This window comes from Pipistrellus kuhlii, unplaced genomic scaffold (assembly GCF_014108245.1).
Source record: "Pipistrellus kuhlii isolate mPipKuh1 unplaced genomic scaffold, mPipKuh1.p scaffold_m20_p_2, whole genome shotgun sequence".
Lineage (NCBI taxonomy): Eukaryota > Metazoa > Chordata > Mammalia > Chiroptera > Vespertilionidae > Pipistrellus > Pipistrellus kuhlii.
In genome coordinates this window covers 49,250,910-49,274,402 of record NW_023425515.1, presented here as the reverse complement: position 1 = coordinate 49,274,402, position 23,493 = coordinate 49,250,910, and the positions used below count along the sequence as shown (strand labels likewise).

The following is a 23,493-nucleotide window of genomic DNA, read 5'->3' as shown; positions in this document are numbered from 1 at the left end:
ATTCAGCATGAGGAGCCCTGGGCTCGGTGCGAGCAGCAAACACCCATCTAGAAGCCAAAAGGAGATACCTTGGGCAGAGTAGACAGCATGAAAGAGCAAAGCAAATCACAAAATTAACCCTGGACAAGAGCACGGGTCTCATGTCTGTCCCATATGCACAATCCCATATTTTTCCTATTCAGTGGCTCAGTCTTTGATGCTGATGACTGCATTCGGGAAATTTTCCAGTCTGGGCTCTAGTCTGAAATTTGCGGTGGAAGAACACCACCAGCACATAAGTCCCCATCAAGGGCCCTTTCACCACCCATCTCCCGGGAGACACGGACCTTTCTCTCGGAGTCCCTGCAGCCCCAGGCAGGCCAAGGAAAGCTCAAAGTGTGCATGCAGGGAAATGGCCTGGCATCACCCACTGACATTAACAGCTGTCTCCGGCCTTTCCTACCAAGCTCCTCCTCTGGCCTGGCATTTCATGCACAGTCTCCCACGGATCCTTACAGCAGCTCCTCAAGGTAAGTATCATTATCCTCTTCTTGCAGAAGCGTCGCTCAGAGAGGTTTAATAACTTGCCCAGGGTCACACAGCCAGAGAGTGGCAGTGCTGCGATTAGAACCCAGGTCTTTCCTTGGCAGCCACTATGCACACTGCCTTCCACGGGCCAAGTCCACTAAAGCAACAATGACATGATTCAGGCAGAAACACACAGAGTGACATTTTGGCCCACCTGGTGTCAGTCCTGTCATTTCCCACTTCCTGATCCACTGAATGAAACATGCCTGAATGAAAATACAGAGGGCATCCTATGTGCCTCGTGTTGTCGCATGTAGCAGTCGCTCACTGCCTTCTGTGCCTAGCACAAGCCAGGAGTGTAGAGGAGACCGTTTGCTATGTCTCAGCCACTGGAGTAGTCATTCAGGCAAATCGCTGCCTCAGTGGTTCCCAAATCCATCAGACAGAAATATCCAGAATATACAGTCAACTGAAGATGCACTTAAAACATATTGCAAAATAGTTGCCTTACACTCTTTGTGGAACAAGAAAAAGTATAAATCTATAATATAATAAATATGTTCCTCATTGGTGGCTATTTTTATTTCACTGATGTCACTTGTGCACCCAGGGATGGCAGAAAACTCCTGTTATGAGTATCTAGTTTTAGAATGGAACCTATAGTGTCTATACTAATAAAAGGATAATATGCTAATTAGACTGGGAGACCTTCTAGACATTCTTCTGGACAAAGCTATGGTGGCGTGCCAAGGTAGAGGTAGTTAGAGGCCAAGAGGAGAGGGAAGTTGTGGGTGATCAGGCCAGTAGGGGGGAGGGGGACACTTGGGAGTGAGCAGGCTGGGGGTGGGCCGTGGCAGGCAGGTGAGCAATTAGGAGCCAGAGTCCTGGATTGCAATATGAATTGGGCCTAAACTGGCAGTCGGACATCCCTCGAGGGGTCCAGATTGAAGAGGGTGTAGGCCGGGCTGAGGGGACACCCGCCCCGCCCGCCGGTGCAAAAAATTTGTGCACCCAGTCACTAGTATTAAATAAATATGTAAAGCAATTACATGAAGAGGTCTGTGCCTGAATAGTGGGAGATAGGAAATCTCAACACAGGCCCCTCCTCTCAAAAAAAAAAAGAATTCTGGGAGAGTTGGTTAATCAAAGCCACTATTCTATCAAAGTAGGTCTCACTGATTCTTGCTCTTCGTGGAAAGTGCCAAAGTCAAGGGCTATTGGGTAGTGTGTGCTAGCAGATGTGAAAATGCAGTGGAAACACTGCAAAGCTTCGGTTTCCCAGTGACAGAATGGTCGGGACACAGATAAGGCCTCTGTGCTTAGGATTCCAAATCAGGGAAATTAGAATGACTGGGAAATACTTCAAAAAGCTAATCCCAAGCCCTACCTTGGCCTACTAAATCAGAATGCCAAAGATAGAGGGTGATTGGATATAGATGATATGTGTGAATTCCAACCTAAGTTATTTTCTTTCTTTTTTTAATATATTTTATTGATTTTTTACAGAGTGGAAGGGAGAAGGATAGAGAGTTAGAAACATTGATGAGAGAGAAACATCAATCAGATGCCTCCTGCATACCTTCTAATGGGGATGTGCCCACAACCAAGGTACATGCCCTTGATTAAAATTGAACCTGGGACTTATCAGTCCTCAGGCCAACACTCTATCCACTGAGCCAAACTGGTTAGGGCCTGAGTTATTTTCTAAATAATAGAAATTATTAGTGTTTAAAAATAATTAATGACATTTATTTTACACTTCCACTTACACTTTCCTCATTAGTCCTCTCCTCAGGCCAGATTTTGTGGTATATATACAATACTATATATCAATGAAATTGTGAATGACTGTCAGTTACCTATGCTTTGGTGCGAGTTGCTCTTTCAGGGTACCAGCTGGGCTGTGTAAAATAATGGCTCCCCATGTAAAAGTGTCTGTATTTTCTCAGGGTTTTAGAGAACAAGTGTTGAGTTTGTCTACACACACTTATTTCTTATGTGTCATGTATCAAACCATCACCAGACAGATTTGCAGGTGCACAGAGGCAATCACAACTTGAGGTTTAAGAGGGATATACTTTCTTATGCAAAATCTAACGGATATATATATAATAAAGTGACCCAAACCACTTGGAGCCAGGTCCTCGAGGATAAGATAGATCCTCAAAATATGCAAAGGGTGCTTCCCAAGACGTTTGGAATCCACAAACATACAACATACATATCTCATCCAGCAGATGGAGTATCCTTTACAAGAGGCAGCATGGCACTGTGGGTAAGGATAGCTTTGGACCAAGACAATCTTCTTACCCACTTACCCCTCCCCCCCAATTCCAGTTGTATGATCCTGGGCAGGACCTCTCATGCTTCAGTCTGCAAAATGGGGGTAATGGTATTACCCACCCCTTCAGCTGTGCTGCAAATTATGTGAAACGATGCACGCCAAACACAGCTCTTTGCCTGACACATGCTAAGCCCTCAACAAGCATTAGCTGTTAACAGTAAGAATAATAAAAATAATGACATAAATTAGATATTAATAAAACATTTTTAAAAACTGTTTTCCCTTTCAGAATTTTAACAACTAAAAAGAATGTCAAACTCAGTATTTGTAAAACTACTGAATTCTGCCACTAAAATAAATTCTACAGATCTTATAGCACATCTATACACTAAACTGGAAATGATGGTGAATTACAATTTGGGGTACTAGCTAATCTGGACAGCTGATGCCACTCCCCCACCTAATCCCAGGGAGTGTGATATGATGTGAAATTTGACGGACCCCTGTTCCCTGGTTACTGAGCTTGGTGGCCACCACTACCTTCACTAGGAGTGACAAATGCATGTACACCCCTGGCTTTCCTCAGAATCTCATCTCCATGCTAAATCCTCAGTAGCCCCTATCTTCCCCACAACTCAGGGTGACCACCATTTGAACCCGATGCTGAAGTGTTTTCTCTCCCTTAATGAGCAGTTTTTGCTGGAGTCTTAACTAACTGCTGCTCTCATTTCTATACGGCAAGTGTGAGGAGCCTTTGACATCACAAGCTGAGCCGCAGTCAAATGTGAGATCAAACTCTTTAATGTATCTTGACCTTTTCTCTTGGCTAGTGGCCATTGCTGTTTTAAATATGTCACTCCCCCAACCCCACTAGAAGTTGACTTTCTTGGAGGGACCACTGTCTTAGAGGAACAAAGATTCCTTACTTCAGATGGCCCAGTAGAGGTGGTGTAACCAGCCTCGTCAGCGGAGGCTGGGTTTGCATCATGGCCCAGGTGCGCGTACTCTCTCACTCAGGCGCCCATTCCCTCAGCTGGCCTCTCAGCCTGCCCAACCAACCTCGTGCCTTGGGAAAGTTACAGATTGTCACCTGTCACAGACCCATGACTGCTAAAGATCTACTCCATCAATGGGTACACTGTTCTAAGTTTCTTTCCCACGATTGAATAAATTGAATGTCATAGTAAGACTCCATAGGGCATAGGGACCCTCAAAGGGTTGAAACAAGAAAACAAAGCAAAAAGGCATAATAAACACTAATGATCATTGCCACCAGGACTTCGTATTTAATGCATCTATATGTATAATATTCCTGGCTCTACTGCTTATGGGTCTAGGACACTGGGAAGCCATGGTAGGATTGTCTTCCAGAGGACTAATGTGAGGAACAGTGTGTGGATTTGAGCCCTAAAAAAGCTGGCAAAAGTGGCCACTCAGCGATCTTCATCTGTGTCCTGGGCCTGGCTGTGTCTCATCTGAAAGGTCAGCCCAAGGAACGCCCTCCCAAGCATTGCTCGCTCCATCACCTCTTCTAAAAACCATCGTGTATTTGCCACATTGCACTCTGGGCACTGGGTTGCTAGAAGCACAGTAGGTTACACTGGTGATTTAGCTCTGTCTTCTATAAAGGGCTACGGGATCTCATGCAGATTTTTGGAAAGTCATATGCAAATCACAGAGCCCCGGCCCTTTTCTTAACAGGATGGCAACCTGGCTCCTCGGTGGCACCTGGGACCTGGAGATCCTTTCTCCACTTACGTTTAGCGCGCAGCCTGGGACTTGTCCCTGCAGCTCTCCGGGTTGCCGTGCCGCCGTTGAGACCTCCCACCTGGACTCCCATCACCCACCTCTCTTGAGACTGCTCTGGCAGGGCTGGTGTGGGCTGCAGCCTCTGCCCAGAGGGCAACATGTTCCAAGCAAAATCTACCCACCTGGGCCATGGGCTCACCCCTCAGGGCTCCCTGCTTCTCTACTGGGTGCAATTTGAGGTTGCCAAGCTTCTCTCCAAAGTCTAAAATGGTGGGACAGTAGGGAACTGTGAGAGGCCTCATCACCCAAGGTACTTCCCCCAGCTCCCAGTCTGAACCCCAGGGACCCCAGGCCCTCGCTACCCTAGAGGTCTACGGTGTCAATGGACAAGGTCAATAGCGGGAGGTACTTGTCTCTGGAGTTTTTCTCCAGCTTGACCATGTCTATTGTCAGTAGCCCCCAATCTGGAAAAAATGCCATCTTTAATCTAGCCTGCCTCCCCCACATCATGAGAAAGAGCGGGGAGGAAGACAGATGGTTTATGATAGAGAAGAAGAGGGTTCACTTTAGCTGTCCCCAAACATTGGTAAACATTCCCCAGCAAACGTTTTATCTGCTTTGGCCTACCCAGGTTGTGTCAAGATTTTCTCATTTCTTCCTAACCTCACTCACTCCCAGGGTCTCTGGCTCAGAGGCCTCCCTCCCACCCTCTCCCTGCATCCAGATCACCCTGTCAGGGGGTGGGTGGGAAGTAGGAGAAGAAATAAATGAAACACTCTGGTGACATGTTGATCATTGTGGAGACTGGAGGATGGGTATGTGGACGTTCATTATGCCATTCTCTCCACTTTTGTATATGTTTGCAATTTTTCATAATAAAAATTTAAAAATAAAAAAATAAAGTCCTTCAGCTTCTGAGACTTAAGAGAGAGCCCCAACCCCTAATAGTTTCCTGGAAACCCCACAAAAAGGCAAGAGGCAAAGATGATTCCATTACATATATATGTATATATTTATTTTCTAATTTTTTAAGGCCCATTGCTTTATTTTCAATAGACTAAACCTCATTTCTATGAGGGCCCAAAATTGGGTTGCTTTTCCCCAGCGGGGCTAGCGGGGAGGGCTGGGTAAAATCCTGAAAGTTTACACTTCCATGTATCTCACTTCGCATTGTGAGGATGGGGTCTGTTCAGTCTGGGAAACGCGCGCTCAGTGCAGGTCATGCTCTGGAATTGCACCTGGCTCAGGAAAGGACTGTTTTTGTACTTGAATTTAAATCCAATGGAGAACCTTAACACGGGCATTTGCATGACTGAGAATTGCTGCTGTCTTTTTTCCGTATGTCACTTTCTTGAATGTGTTCTAATAAAATTATTCGAAAGCAGGCTGTTGATATACAGTGATTTATAAATACGTTCTGTTGGCTGCTGAGGCCCTTATTTTATTTTATTTTATTTTATTTTATTTTATTTTATTTTTATTTATTTTTTTATTGTTTTTTTACCAAGAATCCACCCTGCCCCACTTCCTGGAAAGATCTATCTAGCTGGGGACAGATGCCCTGAGCATGGGTCTGGCAGGATGGCAGCACCACTACAGTTACCATCACTAATAAGAATTATTAACCACAGCAACATTGCCTGCTAGTTGCCTAGCAGCAGAACTTATTCTCCAGAATGAAGAGGGCCACATGTTGTAGATGGGTGTGGTGGGGAGGTGGAGGAGACAGTGCAGGAATTGGCCTATGAATCAGTGGACCAGGGAGTAGAGGAGGGGTGGGTGGAAGGAGAGACAAAGGCAGCAGATGAGGGAGAGATAGAGTTCAGACTCAGTCTGTTCAGTGATAACTCTCAGCACATTCAATGGTAATCAATTGTTAAATTTCATTTATAAAATTGCACCATGGCAAGTGACAAACCTCAAAATCTCATTAAGCAAACTGGAAGCTGAAGGGGAAAATAGGTATTTCCAAAGGCAGATATTTTTAGAAACACTTTTTATCCTGATCTTCGTTCCCTTCAGCCAGACAGGTTAGGCCACTGCCTTGGCCTAGTAACAAACTTGGGCTAGTTCCTTGGGAAAAGAGGCATTGTTAGCCTTACAAGGGGAAGCGAAGGCAGAACCAGACAAGGAGGCTTCCATTTACAAGCACCTTTCACATCCCAGAGGCCAGGAAGGCCCTTGATACACGTCATCTCTAATGTTCACAGCCATCCTGAGAGGCAAGGCAGTACTGTCTTCATTTTCCAGGTGAAGAGCCTGAAGCTAAGGGAAATAAATAACTTGTGCAAAGTAATAAAGCTGAAAATTGCAGACCTGTGATTCAAGTTGGGTCTCTATCCTTCAGCCCATGCTTTCTCAAACCACAGGGCTGATGGCCCATCACCCAGCCTGGCTCTCCCTTGTACACTGCCACGGCCCTCACTCTAATGAACTGTGCATCTTCTGTCATCCTTGGGGGCTGGGAGAGGTAGGCCCAGCTCAGCTCTTCCTTGTGCGGTTGGAGATCCGTTCCAGGCCAGGTTCTTTGCAACTACATCCATGTGCCTGTGACTTACTAGTGCAGAGCACAGGCTGCTGAGGCTGAGATCATTTGGTTCCCATAAGCATGTGCTCACTCATCAAATATTTGAATGCCTGCAGTGCTAAGCATCATGAATGAGGTGGCCAAATACTTATAGACCCAGCCCCAGTGTTCACAGAGCTTACCAGTAGCACAGACATTAATCAGGTGACACATGAATGTAATTAAAGCTGGAAGGCACTTTGGAGGTCATTGAGATCAACAGATGACACTAAGACCTGGAAATAATAAGTAATTTGCCCAAGACCATATAGCCAGCTAGGGACAGAGTAAGGACTGGATCGCAGAACTCCTGATTTTTATTCACAGACAACTCTGTCCCTGTCACATCACAGTCTACTCTATTGGGCACCCATGGACTGCCCCCTAACCCTGGCCAGCGATGTAAACATGTTGATCAATCAATACATTATCCCCAAACCATCTACGGGTAACCAGAGGGCCCATTTGGTAATGCCAAACAGCACAGTGAACCACAGCTCTGGGGATGGTATCTACCAAGCCTTGTCTGCAGGAACAGAGAGGCCAGGCTCTCCTGCTGTAGTCACGCTTCCTAGAAAGATGCTTGCAGGTGTTGGGTGTTTTGATCTGACCTCAACATTTTCTCATCTCCCGGGTTCAGCAGTCACTCATGCACTCATAATTAAGCAGATATTTATTGAGCATCCCCTAGGTGGCAGGCACCATTCTCAGAGCTGAGTAGGGCACACAGCAGTGAGAAAAATGGGTTGCCCTTGTGGAGTGTACACACTGGCTGGGGGAGACAGACCAACAAATAAGTATATAATACAGCATCTTAGAAGGTGATAAATGTTATAAATAAATAAATAAATAAATAAATAAATAAATAAATTAGATAGATAGATAGATAGATAGATAGATAGATAGATAGATAAATAGAAAGAAAGAAAGGGGTGTAGGGAGTGCCCAGAGATAGGGAAGCATCTTTAGGTAGGGTGGTTGGGGAAAATATCTTCCTGAGAAAATTATATACTGGGGCATCACTATATACATACTTTTATACATACAGCTGTGCAGTGTGATTTGCAAAGTCCCACAAGCCTTCCTCTACCTCTTTCAGAAAAATAAAGGTTTCTCAGTAGCACATCCCAGAGCCCAATTCCCAGCTTTCCTTTCTTCCTTTGCACTAACAGTGGTTCTCACACTTGAGCGTACATCAGAATCACCCAGAGGACTTGTTAAAGCACAGTCTGCTGGGCTGCACTTCCAGAGTATGGGATTTAGTAGGTCTGGGGTGGATACATCAAGTTGCATTTCTAACAAATTCCCAACTAATGCTGATGCTGCTCATCCAGGGACCATACTTTGAGAGCCAGTAGGTGAAGCCATATAGCTGTTAGGTCCCTGTGAAAAATAAACTATTTATCTGAGTCTGGCTGGTGTGGCTCAGGGGTAGAGCATCAACCTATGAATCAGGAGGTCACAGTTCAATTTCTAGTCAGTGCACATACCAGACTGCGGGCTCAATCCCCAGTGGGGGTGTGCAGGAGGAGCTGATCGATGATACTCTCATAATTCATGTTTCAATCTCTCCCTCTCCCTTCCTCTCTAAAATAAATAAAAATAGTTTTAATCAAACTATTACCTAGAAAGGACACATCTATTCATTAGGATCTCTGGATCTTATCAAAGGAGCTCTCCCAAGAGCAGGATCCTTGAGAAACAGGACTCTTTCCTAACTGGGGTAAATTTTTGAAGTCACAGCCCAAAACCTCCAGGCATAGAGGAGTCAGGGCCAAGGGCAGATCCTGAAGAGGTGGTGACAACAGTATTTCATTGCTAGTCTATCAGCGCTCTGCATCTTCATAGCATTTAATACTTTTACAAGCTCTTTGCCCACTACTCTCTTTGGAGACAGTTAACCTGTTTGGTAGGCAGAACAGGTGTCATTATTACATTTCATATATGAGAAAACTGAGACACAGAGATTACATGGCCTCCCTTGGGCAGGAAGAATGAGAACCCCTTGTGGCCTTACACCTTGCCCCTTCTATTGTACTTTAATACTCTTCATGACATAGCTATAGCTTTCTCCTAGGACTTCTACTTGGGCCGTTAAAACCCAGGTCATAGAGTCACTCTTTGCCTGTCGCTCTGTTCAAACTCCCACTGCTTCAAGTAGATGATTCACATGGGTGATTAATTGCAGCAAACACTAGGCCCTGCGTGAGTTTTCTCTGCCATAAATGCATCTATCCTCTTCTACCACCAGGTACTGTTCAGAGAAACAATTTTAGCATTAGCCTAAACGAGAACTAATCATTATGAAAGCAAACCCGCTGGGGGGAAAGCACACATAATACTTTCCAAAGACAAATGGAAATGGCATTTTGATTATAGGTACCATTGCTTCCATTCCATTAGTAGAGATAATTGAAAGTTTTCTGTATCACAAAGCACACAGCAAAATGAGAGTGGATTTTGTTAATGTGATGGCTGGTGAATCTCATTTGCAGTATTTAAATATACCAAAAAAACCATCATGGACATGAAAGATATCTTCCAGTATGTGCCCTTCTGGTTATTTTCTCCAGTTTGTACTGATTCCCCATAGTGAGTGAAGTCTCCCATTGAAGCTCACAGTGAACCACGGTTACAAGGAGCTGTCTCTCTTCAGCTTCCATACTGTTTTTGACCATGCAGAAGCTTAAAGTTTTCAATTTAAAACTGGCCTCATGGGCCCTAGCCACTTTGGCTCAGTGGAAAGAGCATCGATCTATGGACTGAAGGGTCTCGGGTTCGATTCTGGTCAAGATCATGTACCTTGGTTGCAGGCTCACTAACCAACCCTGGTTGGGCGTGTGCAAAAGCAACCAATTGATGAGTCTCTTTCTCACATCATTGTTTCTCTCTCTGTCTCTCTCCCTTCCACTCTCTAATACTCAATAGAAAAATATCCTCAGGTGAGGATTTTAAAAAACCAAAACTGTCCTCATTGGTCTCTCAACCCATTAGTATTCTGATTTCTTCTTTTGGCACTACCATTGGGATCCCTCATTGATTCAATAAGCACTTATTAAGCACTTAATGTATACCAACCCCTGTAAGAGCCACTGAACAGGCTACAAAAATAAGCTAGATACCATATGATAGATTGACTCTGTAAATTATGCGGAATAATCAACATGCAAGTGTATTCTAGATGTAGACTATAAACCCTTGTGAGTGTCCCCTTATTTTTATTGTCTGTACCCACTTTGTACTCAGATAAAACTAGTTGATGAGTTATGTTAGCTTCAACACAGAGGAAAGAGGGGTGAGGCAGAAGCTCTGCTCTGTGGTTGGAGCACACATGGAGATCTGCGTCAGCCAGGACATGGCAACAATGGGGCAGCGGGACCCAAACTCTTCTGTAATGTTGTACATGTGGTGATAGCAAATTTAATGTGTGAGGGTCATAGAGCTTGGGGAATTAGAAATTCCATAGCGATGAAAGATTCAGTGTGAATGTGTTTTTGCTGAGTTTTATATTCCAATGTATGCTGTAAAAAGGACCATCCCTTTAAAACAAGTAACTCATACCCACTGCAACACAGGGACTGAGCATGTGAGAAAATAGGCTGGATTGGGGGAAATGGAGTGGGCTGCAGAGGACTCAGTTAGTTGTGTCAGTATGAGAGACTCTGAGAAGAAGAGATGCAGATGATAACCCAACCATGTGAGTATGTATATGTGTATGCAGACCTGTACACAAATGCACATGCACATAGAGGTGTTGAAGGCCAGTAAAAAAAGAGGGTGTGAACCCTTTAAATAAATTCCAAACTCATAATAATAAAAATAAAAAAGGCAAGTTTATAAAACCAAAAGCATAGTCAGAAAATGAGGGTAGGATTATAGTTCCAGTGACCAAATGGCTGAAGGAATACCACTGACCTACCTGCCTCCCATGAATGTGCATCAGCTTTCACTCCCCTCCCGCCGGCACAGTGTGGAGTTTTTAGATGTGGCTGTGCTGGATTCTGCTGGGTGGTGATGGCCCACATCAGGTGAAAGGAAGTACCATGGTGGGGTGGGCCTGAAACCTCCCTGTTGGAGAAGCAGGGGTTAGATTTCACTGGTGTGGCCCTTGTACTCTAAGAGTGAACCCTGTCCGTGGCACTCCGGGTGTTGCTTGGGTATCTCCTAGATTCACAAGGACGTGTGTAGGCAACTTGGCCCTGAAAGGAGCAAGTTGGTGACAAAATTGATATGCAGTTAAGTTCTTCAAGGCCGGCTGGAAGTTAGCAATGCAAATAGGAGGCTTTGTACTTCCCAGAGGTTTCCTGCATGTTCATGTGGTATTGGGAATGCTGACATAATGCTTTATATATATATATTTGTATTTCTGGGACTATTCAGTCAACAAACTTGTTGGATATGGGCCTCAAGGGCAAGCCATCAAAAATTATCTAAGCATGCTCTGTGTACCCTGAAGGCCACACAGGCATGCTTAGAAATAGAATTGATCATTAAAGGGGGAGGCCCTTGCAGCATCTGCTTGATTGGTTGGCATTGCAGAACATAAGTGGTGGGACAGTCCAGCTTAATGGCATAGCACAAGGTCACTTCTAGGACAAGGCAGGTGCATAGCATAGGAGAGGCCATCAATTAGCGTTTCTAACTTCTGAGGAAGGACTTTTTCAGAAATTAAAGTGATAAGATAATTAACCCAATAATTCTGAAGGTGTTAAAAAGATGATTGCTTAGACCACATGCCATTTTCCCATCATGCCCTAGACCTCAGATTGGCTGTAATTGTCAGAAATCTGGCTAACTGGTTTCTCCTGGATTAAATGTCTTATAAAAGAATGTACATGCCAGCAGAGGTAGGGGTAGGGTGCAGAGGGTTGAGAGAAGATAATATCAATAATTACATAGGAGAATTTGGACTCCAGGGATATCAAAGGTTATGTCCAAAATAATGTGGTGGTTTGGGTTCTAGAGGGTCCCCTCAACTATCAGAGACTATAGGAAAAGCTAACACATACTCAAAGATCAATAAGAGAGTCATTCATTCAAAACACAAGAGAATGGATATCCTATCTAATAAAAGAGTAATATGCAAATTGACTGTCACTCTAACACAAGATGGCTGCCCCCATGTGGTCAAAGATGGCTGCCCCCATATGTACACAAGATGGCTACCACAAGATGGCCAGCAGGAGAGGGCAGTTGGGAGGGATCAGGCCTGCAAGAGAGGGCAGTTTGGGGTAATCAAGCTTACAGGGGAGGGCAGTTAGGGGTGACCAGGCAAGCAGAGGACGAAAGTTGGGGGCAACCGGGCCTGCAGGGAAGGGTAGTTGGGGGGGACCCAGGCCTGCAGGGGAGAGCAGTTGGGGGGGATCAGGCCTGCAAGGAAGGGCAGTTAGGAGCAATCAGGATGGCAGGGAGCAGTTTGGCACCAATCAGGCTGGCAGGGGAGTGGTTAGGGGGTGATCTGGCTGGCAGACAGAAGCAGTTGGGAGCAATCAGGAAGGCAGGCAGGCAAGCATTGGAAGCCAGCAGTCCTTGATTGTTATAGGGGTCCCAGATTGGAGAGGGTGCAGGCTGGGCTGAGGGACACACATATACCTCTCCTTCCCCACTCCCACTCTTGTGCACGAATTTCATGCACCAGGCCCCTAGTTGTTAATAATAGTGACTGTTGTTAATATTGATATCCATCATGTCATTTATTCATCAACAAGTATTTATTGAATATATACTATGTGCCAGGCACTATGCTAGACAGCAACACCAAAAAGGCAAGAATTTTGACCCCTACGGAGCTTACATCCTCGTGGTAATGTGGACAAGTAAAATATGTAAAATGCCAAATGATGATACATGCTATAAAGGAAAATACAGCTTCAGGGATGGGGTGAGGGGAGGGCTTGAACTCCAGTGACAGACATGATCAGGGAAATAGGGCATAATGAAATTAGTCCAAATGATCTCAAGGCTGAGAGTGGTAATGAGGCTGTGAGTGTTGGAGGAGCCCACTCCTCTGCCAGGAGCACAAACAAGGTTTTAGAAATCTCTCTTTATTACTCCCCAAGCAACCATGAAGACCTGGGGAGGAGAGGTCTTGTCTAGGAGCAGGCAGCAGTTCTCAGGTTAGCTGTCTCTCCCCCAAGGTTCTTGTCTCCATTGGAGCCAAGAAGGTGCTCAGGAATGTGCCCAAAGTAAAGGGTGACTGCAGACTATTCCCCCAGCCTCTGCCAGGAGTGGAAGGAAGCCCTTCTGGTACAGGATTAGCCAGATTAAGGAATCTAGATTTCATTCAGAGGGATGAGGACCTTACCTCTGGTGTGATCCTGCATCCCTCCTTGTTCACATGGTGTGATTCTTGACAATAAATCCAGGTGTGGTCCAGGAATAAAATGAATCTAAGAACCAAGAGTTTAAGGCAGACATTACTCAAAAATCTCTGAAAGCTCAAATGGACATTGCAGATTCTGAGGAGTGTGATGAGGTATTTGTTTTATCTTTAATTGGTTTAAAATATGAGTTCCCTTTGGTCGTGCCCCACCCTCTCCCACCATCAATTCCCAGCAGGCTGAAGGGCTGCTCAAGTCCAGGTTTAGAAGCAGCAGGAGGAATAGTGGGCAACCATGACTGGTTGGGGCAAAACCAGTCACCAGTACGAGGGCAGAGTTCTGCTTCTTTATCACAGAGAGCAGAAGACCCCAGGAGGACCAGCAAAGAGGTGCAAGAATTCATGTCAGAGTTTTGGGCCCTCGTAATAGATATGTTCAGCCCAGACTTCAGGAAGTACACTTCATTACAGTTGTATTGTAAATGTAGCTTCCCCATTTCCTCTTCCCAAATCCTACTTACCCGTTGAACTTAGGCAGCAGACGTGGGGGTTAAGGAGAAATTGGCTCTCTCCTCCAAGCTGGATCAGAGTGTCCTCAAAAGGCAAGCTTTTGAAACTGAAGCCAAGTGAGAGGAACTCAGAATGCCAGCACACACACACACACACACACCCTTCCATTTACTGTGTAATTCATTGTTTCACCTAATGCTAAGCCTTCTCTCTGGAGAGAGACCTTACAACATCAAGGCTCCAAGGCTAATATTCTGTCATCACTGTATAGGAAAATTAGTCTCAAATGGTATGTAGCTCCTCTGGAAAAGAGCTGGTGGGACAAGTTCATTCCAGCTCAGGTCTTGGTCCAGAAACCAAGTATTATAATGACTTTTTTTGTGACAAACAAAATCACATTCTCCATGTGGCTGTGAGAAATCAAGTATGGCATTTGGTTATTTTCTATTTTCTTGGATCAACACATGTGCTCAGAAGGGGTGCTCTGGCCATATTTGGTATAGGTCAATCGTCTTGTGGCCTGTCCTGATAAAAATTTGGTTTTGAACATGACTCAGACCTCACTTGTAGAATGCAAAACTTTTGAACTTGCATGTAGTTGTAAGCTGGATGAAGAACTAGTAGAGCTCTATGGGATCATGTCAAAGCATATAAATAATTAGATTTGTAATTGCTACAGAGTAAGTTCCATGAGGACACGGTTTCTTGTCTGCTTTTTTTCCCCCTGCTATATCCCCACTGCCTATAGTAATGCCAGAAACATACTATGTACTGGAAATACAATCTCACAGTATGTGGAGTAAGTGCAATCTCCTTCATAAGCAGAAATACAGAGAGAAATATTCTTTCAGTTTTAATGCAATGGGACTGGGAGGCAAGTGTCTTCATTGCACCATTAGGGGGTGGGAAGGAGCCTGCAACATAATGTCATATTTAGCAAAAACAAGGAGCATGTGGCTTGATTTTCAAATAATGCAAGATAGAAGACTGGCTTGATGTATGATCTGATGGGTAGAGTTAAAATCTGGAGTCAAGGGCTAAGATTGATACATGGGAGAAAGCAACTGAAAACTAAGCAAGGCTTCAAATCTTTTATCAAGCTGGACTTGAGCTGCCCTGCAGCCTGCTGGGAATTGGGGGACTGGGGCGGGTAGCAACCAAAGGTAATTCATATTTTAAACAAATTAAAGAAACAAGTGGACAGTAGAAGCCCAGGTACGCAGCCAGGACTGTGTGTGGTTTGGCCACTAACAATTCAAAGAAGTCTAATAAATGATGACTCATCTCTCAACATAGTTTTTATTGTATTCCCCATGGATGAGTCTATTTTTTTAAGTACTACTTGTCTTCTGTAGATCATTTCTAATTAAGAATGACAAATGGGAAGATTGAAAGAGGAAAAGCACCAACCCAACAGAACACAAGGCCCCCCAAATGAAACAATTGTATGAGAAGTCAAATTTGAAAAATGTCTCTCATTTGGTGTGCTTCAATGAGTTGGTTGCCAATGAGAATGATTAAAATTTGAAGACAGTGTTATTGAAAATGCACTTCTCTCCCCTGACCCATCCCCATACTCATGATTCTCATTAAGCATTCCTGAAGCTCCAGGAAATGAAAATGTGAGAATTGATGCAACTCTTGTAAGTTTGCCCAAGAGCTGGTCAGCAATGGGTTCTGATGCCAATTTCCTGAGAGCAAGTGAAGCTGGCTCTCAGCTTAATTTTATTGAACTTTAAGGCTGTTCATCAAGTGGAATATGAAATATGGTGCTTAACTAAAAAAAAACTGTATATTCCACTTGGGAGAGAGAAAATATAAATACTCAAAGAAAATCCACACTATGTGTGGAAAGAAGAGCTATTGCATTAGCCTGAGAGGTCCAAAAGCTATAACGACCTCTCCTCCCTCTGTATCTCTATCAAATACCCAGGACAAGTCATAGCATGTAATGGGAGTAATCCTCAGGGTTTTGTTTTTGTTTTTTAAAAAAATAACTAATAATAATAATCATGGTAATTGTAGTAATACAACAATAATAAAATCCAATAGGTCTGCCCAAATTGCATTCAATTCATATATGTCTATATTTGTCGTATGGCCCCATTACACCTCTGTATCTTTCTTTATTTTTTCCTACTATTCTTTCAGTGTTCCTGGCCTCCTACTAATAGATATCCCTAAGACAATTTCATCCAGAGAAGAGAATGAAAGCAGATATATCTGTCAGAATAAGCTAGGTTATGCTATAGTAACAAATAACTCTAGAAATATAGGTGGCTTAAAACAGCAAGGATTAATTTCTTGCTAAAATAATGCTACTACATGTTTATTATGGGTTGGCAGCAGGCTATGTTCATCCTATGGAATCAGGGACTCTGGCTAATGGACCAGATTCTAAAGTTGCCAATTTCCATCTCAGACAGAAAGAGAATTTTGAAGGATCTTAATCCATAATTAAATGACCCAGTCTGGAAATGGCTCTATATCCATGGCCAGAATGAGTTGCATGGCCCTATTCAGCCAACATGGGCCAGAAAAACAATTCAGCTGTAGTTCTAAAAGTCAAAGAGCTAGAACTATTTAGTGAAGATGAGAATCACTATATTAGAAGTTAATATTAACTTATATTTGCAAATAATTTACATTTTATTGCTAAATCGAGATTTTCACATTTTGGATATACTCAACTGGTGTGTGTGTGTGTGTGTGTGTGTGTGTGTGTGTGTGAATTTCAAACAAATACATTAAAGTAATGTTATTCATGTTTAACTCAGTGTTTGCTTTATGCTATTCCCAATACGTAATTTTCACTAGGCCTTGGCCATGATATTGGCCTATCTGTACTGGTCCAGTGCTAATGTCAACATCTAGTCAGAATATAAAGATGAGAAGCCTCCTTGTTCTTGAAACTTTTTCCAGATTTAGGGAACCAATTTTTGAGTGTATAATATCCTGATGAGTCTATAGTGACATATCTTAGGGCTTAATTTTTTACATTATTTACATGCTAACCAGTAGAGTTCTCTACTGATATCTGGCATCAAACTCTACATAGTGGTGCTATGCAGTAGGGATGTGAACTTATTGAATTCTCCATGTTTGAATTACTGACTAATGTGAAAATGTGATTCATGTGTCACTTTGCTCCTTTATAAGTAGTGCTATATGATGGCATGACCTTGTTCTAGAGATCACATGGTTACTCCGTTATTAAGTAGCTTTGGGTATCACTGGGAAGCCAGAGCAAGCTCTACTGGAAACTACATTCAAATTGCCTGCAGTACAAGGCATTGGACACAAGCAGACCAGGCAAGAAAATACGAATGGCAATGGGATGGAAAGAACCCTTGTTTGTCATTAAGAAATTTGGTTTTGGTCTCAATTCTATTGACCAGGTGTATTAGCGCCACTGGGCCCCTAGTTGGTAAATAAACAAGATTTACTGATAAAGAGGAGCATGAAAGAGATTTTAAAAGTATGTTTAAAATCCTCAAAGAGGTAAAGGATAAATATTATATGTGAAACAGAAACAAGAGACTATAAAACAAGAATACACAGAGATGAAGAGAGAATCCAAATTTGGAAAATGGAAGTGAGGAAATCTCTTAGAGCACAGCCAGAGAGATCTGAGATGGATGAAAATAATTTTAAAAATAAGAATTTTCAAAACAAGTGGAGAGGATGGCAAAAATACATTTTGCCAACAGAAAATGACTAAAAATTTTCCAGAAATGAAGAAATACAGAAACATTGCAGTGACACTAGAGAAAGTCAAGAATATAAAACTCTTAAAGTCAAGAGAGAAAAATAACTGCTTACCTAAAAATGGACAATGATAATCTTAATAATAGGCTTCTCATCTTCCACAGGGACTAAAAAGAGAACAGAGTAAGAGCATTCCTGTTCTAACAGAAAATGTTGTGACCTAGAATTCTATGCCCAGCAAAATTATAATTTAATAGGGAGGGTGAAATAAGGAAATTTTCAGGCATGTAAGAACTTAGAAAAGCAACTGTTCTCAAAACAACCTGGTACTGGCACAAGAATAGACATATAGACCAATGGAATAGAACAGAGAACCTCGATATCAACCCAAACCACTATGCTCAATTAATATTTGACAAAGGAGGCATGAACATACAATGGAGTCAAGAGAGTCTCTTAAATAAATCATGTTGGGAAAATTGGACAGATACATGCAAAAAAATGAAACTAGATCACCAACTAACACCATAGACAAAAATAAACTCAAAATGGATAAAGAATTTATCCATAACATAAGACAGGAAACCATAAAAATACTAGGGGAATCCACAGGCAGCAAAATCTCAGACATATGCCAAAGCAATTTTTTCACTGATACCATTCCTAGGGCAATGGAAACTAAAGAGAAAATAAACAAATGAGTCTACATTAAAATAAAAAGCTTTTGTACAGCAAAAGAAACCAACAACAAGAAAGCCCACTATATGGGAGAACATATTTGCCAATGTTATTACCAATAAAGGTTTAATCTCCAACATTTATAGGAACTCATACAACTTAATAAAAGGAAGAGAAATGATCCAATAAAAAAAAATGGGCAATGGACCTAAATAGATACTTTAGAAAGCAGACAAAAGGAAGGCCAAGAGATATATGAAAACAGGCTCCAAAGTCCCTAATTATCCAAACTATGCAAATCAAAACAACAATGAGATACCATTTCACACCTGTTAGAATGATTATCATCAATAAATCAACAAACAACAAGTGCTGGCGAGGATCAAATCTGGAGCAAAAGGAACCTTGTGCACTGCTGATGGTAATGTAAACTGGTGCAGCCACTGTGGAGAACAGTATGGAGTTTCTTCAAAAAACTAAAAATGGGACTCCCATTTGACCCAGTAATCCTACTTCTAGGAATATATCCCAAGAAACTAGAAACATCAATCAAAAGGATATGTGCACTTCTATGTTCATAGCAGCACAATTCACCATAGGTAAGATTTGGAAACAACCTAAATGCCCATTAGCAGATAAGCGGATTAGAAAACTATGGTACTAGTTTTTTATACACAATAGAATACTATGCTTCTATAAAAAACAAGGAATTCTTACCATTTTCAGCAGCTTGGATGGAACTGGAGAGCATTATGCTAAGTGAAATAAGCCAGGCAATGAAAGAAAAATACCACATGATCTCACTCATCCTATCTAATAAAAGAGTGATATGCAAATTGACCACACCTCTGCTATACCCACAAACTATGCCCACCAGCCAATCAGGAGTGAGTATGCAAATTAACCCAACCAAGATGGAACAAGCAGGAGGCTTGGGTTTCCTTGGCAATGGAGGAAGCCAAGCTTCCCACAAACCCTGGCCAGCCCTGTACTCCACTCAAGGCTACAAGGTTTCAATTATAGAAGATAGATAAATCCCAACAAAAATGGCAGCAGCTACGGAGCTGGAGAGACCAGGAGGCTTGGGTTTCCCTGGCAATGGTGGAAGCCAAGCTTTCCATCTGTCCTGGCCTCCTCTAAAGGCTACAAAGTTTCAATTATAGAAGATAAATAAATCCCAACAAAAATGGCAGCAGCTACAGAGCCGGAGAGACCAGGAGGCTTGGGTTTCTCTGGCAATGGTGGAAGCCAAGCTTTCCATCTGTCCTGGCCTCCTCTAAAGGCTACAAAGTTTCAATTATAGAAGATAAATAAATCCCAGATACCAGGAACTCCTCTTGGGTCACTGGAGGGCATGGAAGGCCTGCAACCTCCACAGGCCCCTAGCCCAGGACACCCCATGTCCCAAGGGAATCCCCATCCTGATCCGGGACACCCTTCAAAGCAAACCAGATGCCCCCACCCATGTACCAGACCTCTGACCTATCTAATAAAAGAGTAATATGCAAATTGATCATCATTCCAACACACAAGATGGCTGCCCCCATGTGGACACAAGATGGCCGCCATAAGATGGACAGCAGTGGAGGGCAGTTGGGAGGGACCAGGCCTGCAAGGGAGGGAAGTTATGGATGATCAAGCCTGGAGGGGAGGGCAGTTAGGGATAACCAGGCTGACAGAGGAGGGAAGTTGTGGGCAACCAGGCCTGCAGGGAAGGGAAGTTGGGGGGGACCCAGGCCTGCAGGGGAGAGCAGTTAGGGGCAATCAGGCTGGCAGGGGAGCAGTTAGGAATCAATCAGGTTGGCAGAGGAGTGGGCAGGGGGTGGTCAGGCTGGCAGGCAGAAGCAGTTAGGGGCAATCAGGAAGGCAGGCAGGCAAGCAGTTGGGAGCCAGCAGTTCTGGATTATGAGAGGGATGCCCGACTGCCCGTTTAGGCCTGATTCTACTGGGATAAGGCCTAAATGGGCAGTCAGGCATTCCTTGAGGGGGTCCCAGATTGGAGAGGGTGAAGGCTGGACTGAGGGACACACACCCACGTGCACAAATTTTGTGCACCAGGCCTCTAATTTATGGAAAATAAGAACATTATAATCTAATAAACAAAATTATAGATACAGAGGCAGTAAAGCATTAAACACTATCAAATTACAGCAATAAGGCTGGGGAGTGTTGTGGAGGGACGGAAGAGATCAACCAAAGGACTTGTATGCATGCAGATAAGCACAACCAATGGACACAAGATACTGTGGGGGATGAGATGAGGACATGTGACAGGGGGTAGGGGAGACTGGGGGAAGGTCAATGGGAAAAAATAAAGGAGATATATGTACTACTATGTATAATACTTTAAGCACAAAATAAAATAAAATGAAATAAAATAAAATAAAAATAAAAAGAACTTAGAAATGTTATACATCTTAAGTTTTCACTCTTTTGCAAAAAGAAGATGAACCCAGAATGGAGGAATTAGATAAAAAGATACTGTAAATTAAAGGAACATTGAAGTGGTATGGTTACTTTAATATAACATTGAGTACATATAATAATAATAAGAAGAAGAAGAATGAGTATTTGAAACAAATGGAATGTTCTGAGGGAGAGTTAGGCAAACTCAGATTCTTGTCTGACTTAAGAATAATGTAGAATTAGGAATTAATTTAGACTTTATTAGACATATGTAAACTTATAAGGACATGTAAGGTTAGCCACCAAAAGAATAGAAATAAAATATATAATTTTGATACTGATAGACAAAAGTGAGGTGAATAAAACAATCCTTGATTAATCCAAGAGAGAAAAGAAAAAAAAAAGGATGGAAAAGAAAGTTCTCATAGCAATAGAAAATACTAACAAAAAAGTCAGAAAGAAGCCCAAGTATGTTGTTAATCACCACAAATGCAAATGGGCTTAATGCATTTATTAAAATGCAAATACTTGCCAATTGGATTTTTAATTAAAATTCAGGTATACACTGTGTAAAAGAGATCGAGTCTAAAATAATAATACAGAAAATAGAGTGAGGGAAAAGGATGTGCTAAGCAAATGTTAACCAATAGAAAGTTGGTATAGAATTTTTCATGTCAGATAAAATGCAATCATCTTAAGCTCTCTTGTTCCTTAAATTTTTATTATGTGTGATATGTTCATTATTCCACCAAAGCTAGTACAGAAATTGCCACCTAGAATTGAGATACTGCCATAACAAATTTCTTTAAAAGAAAGAAAAGAACAGCAAAGAAGAAAATGTGTGGCATTGGCTCTGGAAGTGGGCTGAGGGTGAAGGAGAGTGTTACTGGGGGCTGGAAAACTGGAGACCTATGTTGTGCAGTGGCGAAACATTTGGAAAACTGTCATTTACAATAATTTGGAAGGTAGCCAATGTATATAATGCATTTGTAGATTACAGTGAGAGGATCTGGGATTTTTTTTTTAAAGGAAATAATTCAATATGTAAACAAAAGCAATAACCATGATGTGTGTTGCTTGCAACATTAGTAATTATCTACTGGATGTCCATTACAGCATGAAGGCCAGGAAGGGGGAAATAGAAGTGTACTGTCATAAGGTTCATGTACTGTCATGAAGTAGTATAATATCCCTTGAAGGTGTAGACTGTGCTGGTTAAAGGTAAATACTAAATTAAGTACACCATAAATCCTAACACAACCACTGAAATAGCAAAGCAAAGGCTTGCAGCCACTAAGCTGTCTTAGTCTGTTTGGGCCATAGCAAAATACCATAATCGGGAGTGGTAGGGAGAGCTTTAACAACACGTTTCTTTTCTCACAGTTCTAAAAGCTAGAAGTCCACCCTAACCGGTTTCCAGGTTCGATTCTGGTCAAGGGCATATACCTTGGTTGTGGGCACATCCCCAGTAGGAGGTGTGCAGGAAGCAGCTGATCGATGTTTCTCTCTCATCCAAGTTTCTAATTCTCTATCCCTCTCCTTTCCTCTTTGTAAAAAATCAGTAAAATATAATAAAAAATAAAATAAAATAAAAAAGCTAGAAGTCTGTGGTCAAGATGCTGGCAAATTCTGTTTCTGATGAAGGCTCCTCCGGAGGAACACGGAGCTACCAGAGCTTGCTGGTCAAGACAGAGATTAAAGTACACATATAAGAGCCCCAGAAAACGCTGGCTTCAATAAGATGGTTTACTCTTCTCTCGCATTAACGGACACCTGAAGACACGCAGTCTCGGCCTGGTGGAGGAGGTCACTAACTCTTCAGGAAGCCAGGCTTTTCTGGCTTATTCTCCACTACACGTAAGGTTTGGTCGAACTCAGAGTCCAAGATGCGAGCTGTTCCAAGGAGCAGATGGGGCAACAGGAAGAAGGGGCATCCCTGCACATTTAGGAGATTGGCTTTAACTAGCACTTGTGTTTGTACCTCACTGGCCAGAGCTTGGTACGATGGCTGCCGGTGCACCTGGGGAATAAAGTCTTACTGGGTGGCCACATACCTGCCTTTTGCTAAGAAATCAGGAAAGAAAGGGTGTGGGAAGCACCTAGTCCATTACTCTTATTACCAGGAAAATAGTTAGTGACAATCCATTCTATATCTCTCTAGCCTCCTCCTCAATATTTTACGTTATTTTTCACAGGTGAATGTGAATGTATAACAGAAGCATCCTTCTTTAGACAGGCAACTGATTCTTTCTATGTATCATCAAGGACCACCACATCTTCCCCTCTTAATATTTAAGCTGATTAAAAATGTTCAATTATGAGGAATGTCCTCATAATTAATGATAGCCCAGTGAAAGGACCAAAATGTTAAGCCAATAAAAGGCATTTAAAACATAGACTTTCCATACGTTCACAATTACTAGAGTTTAATTAAAACCCTAAGAATTTTTATAATTAAACATAAGATAGTCCATTTAAAGGAAGCAGGGATGTAAATATTTTCAAAACGTGAGGAAACCATGTATAGCACTTTCCATCTATTTCCGCAAATTCAAACCAACAATGATTGGAAATCTCTGCTTATAAGAAATTTTTTAAAAATATATTTTATTGATTTTTTACAGAGAGGAAGGGAGAGAGATAGAGAGCTAGAAACATCGATGAGAGAGAAACATCAACCAGCTGCCTCTTGCACACCCCCTACAGGGGATGTGCCCACAACCAAGGTACATGCCCTTGACCGGAATCAAACCCGGGACCTTTCAG

General features: G+C 42.6%; 1 protein-coding gene across 31 annotated transcripts in view; it reads left to right on the top strand.

Moving 5' to 3' along the window:
- Positions 1-23,493, top strand: part of KALRN (kalirin RhoGEF kinase) — a 640,493-nt gene that overhangs the window by 463,494 nt on the left and 153,506 nt on the right. For 10 of the 31 annotated variants that reach the window (XM_036447877.2, XM_036447874.2, XM_036447875.2 and 7 more), the window contains one exon: positions 4,493-5,925. The exons of 19 other annotated variants lie outside the window; for them this stretch is intronic. In XM_036447877.2, coding sequence (XP_036303770.1) covers positions 4,493-4,555 — 63 coding nt within the window. In that variant the 3' untranslated portion in view covers positions 4,556-5,925. Of the gene's footprint in view, positions 1-190; positions 275-446; positions 510-4,492; positions 5,926-23,493 lie in introns of those variants that run through there. 2 more of the 31 variants (XM_045583933.1, XM_036447873.2) reach the window with 2 other exon arrangements.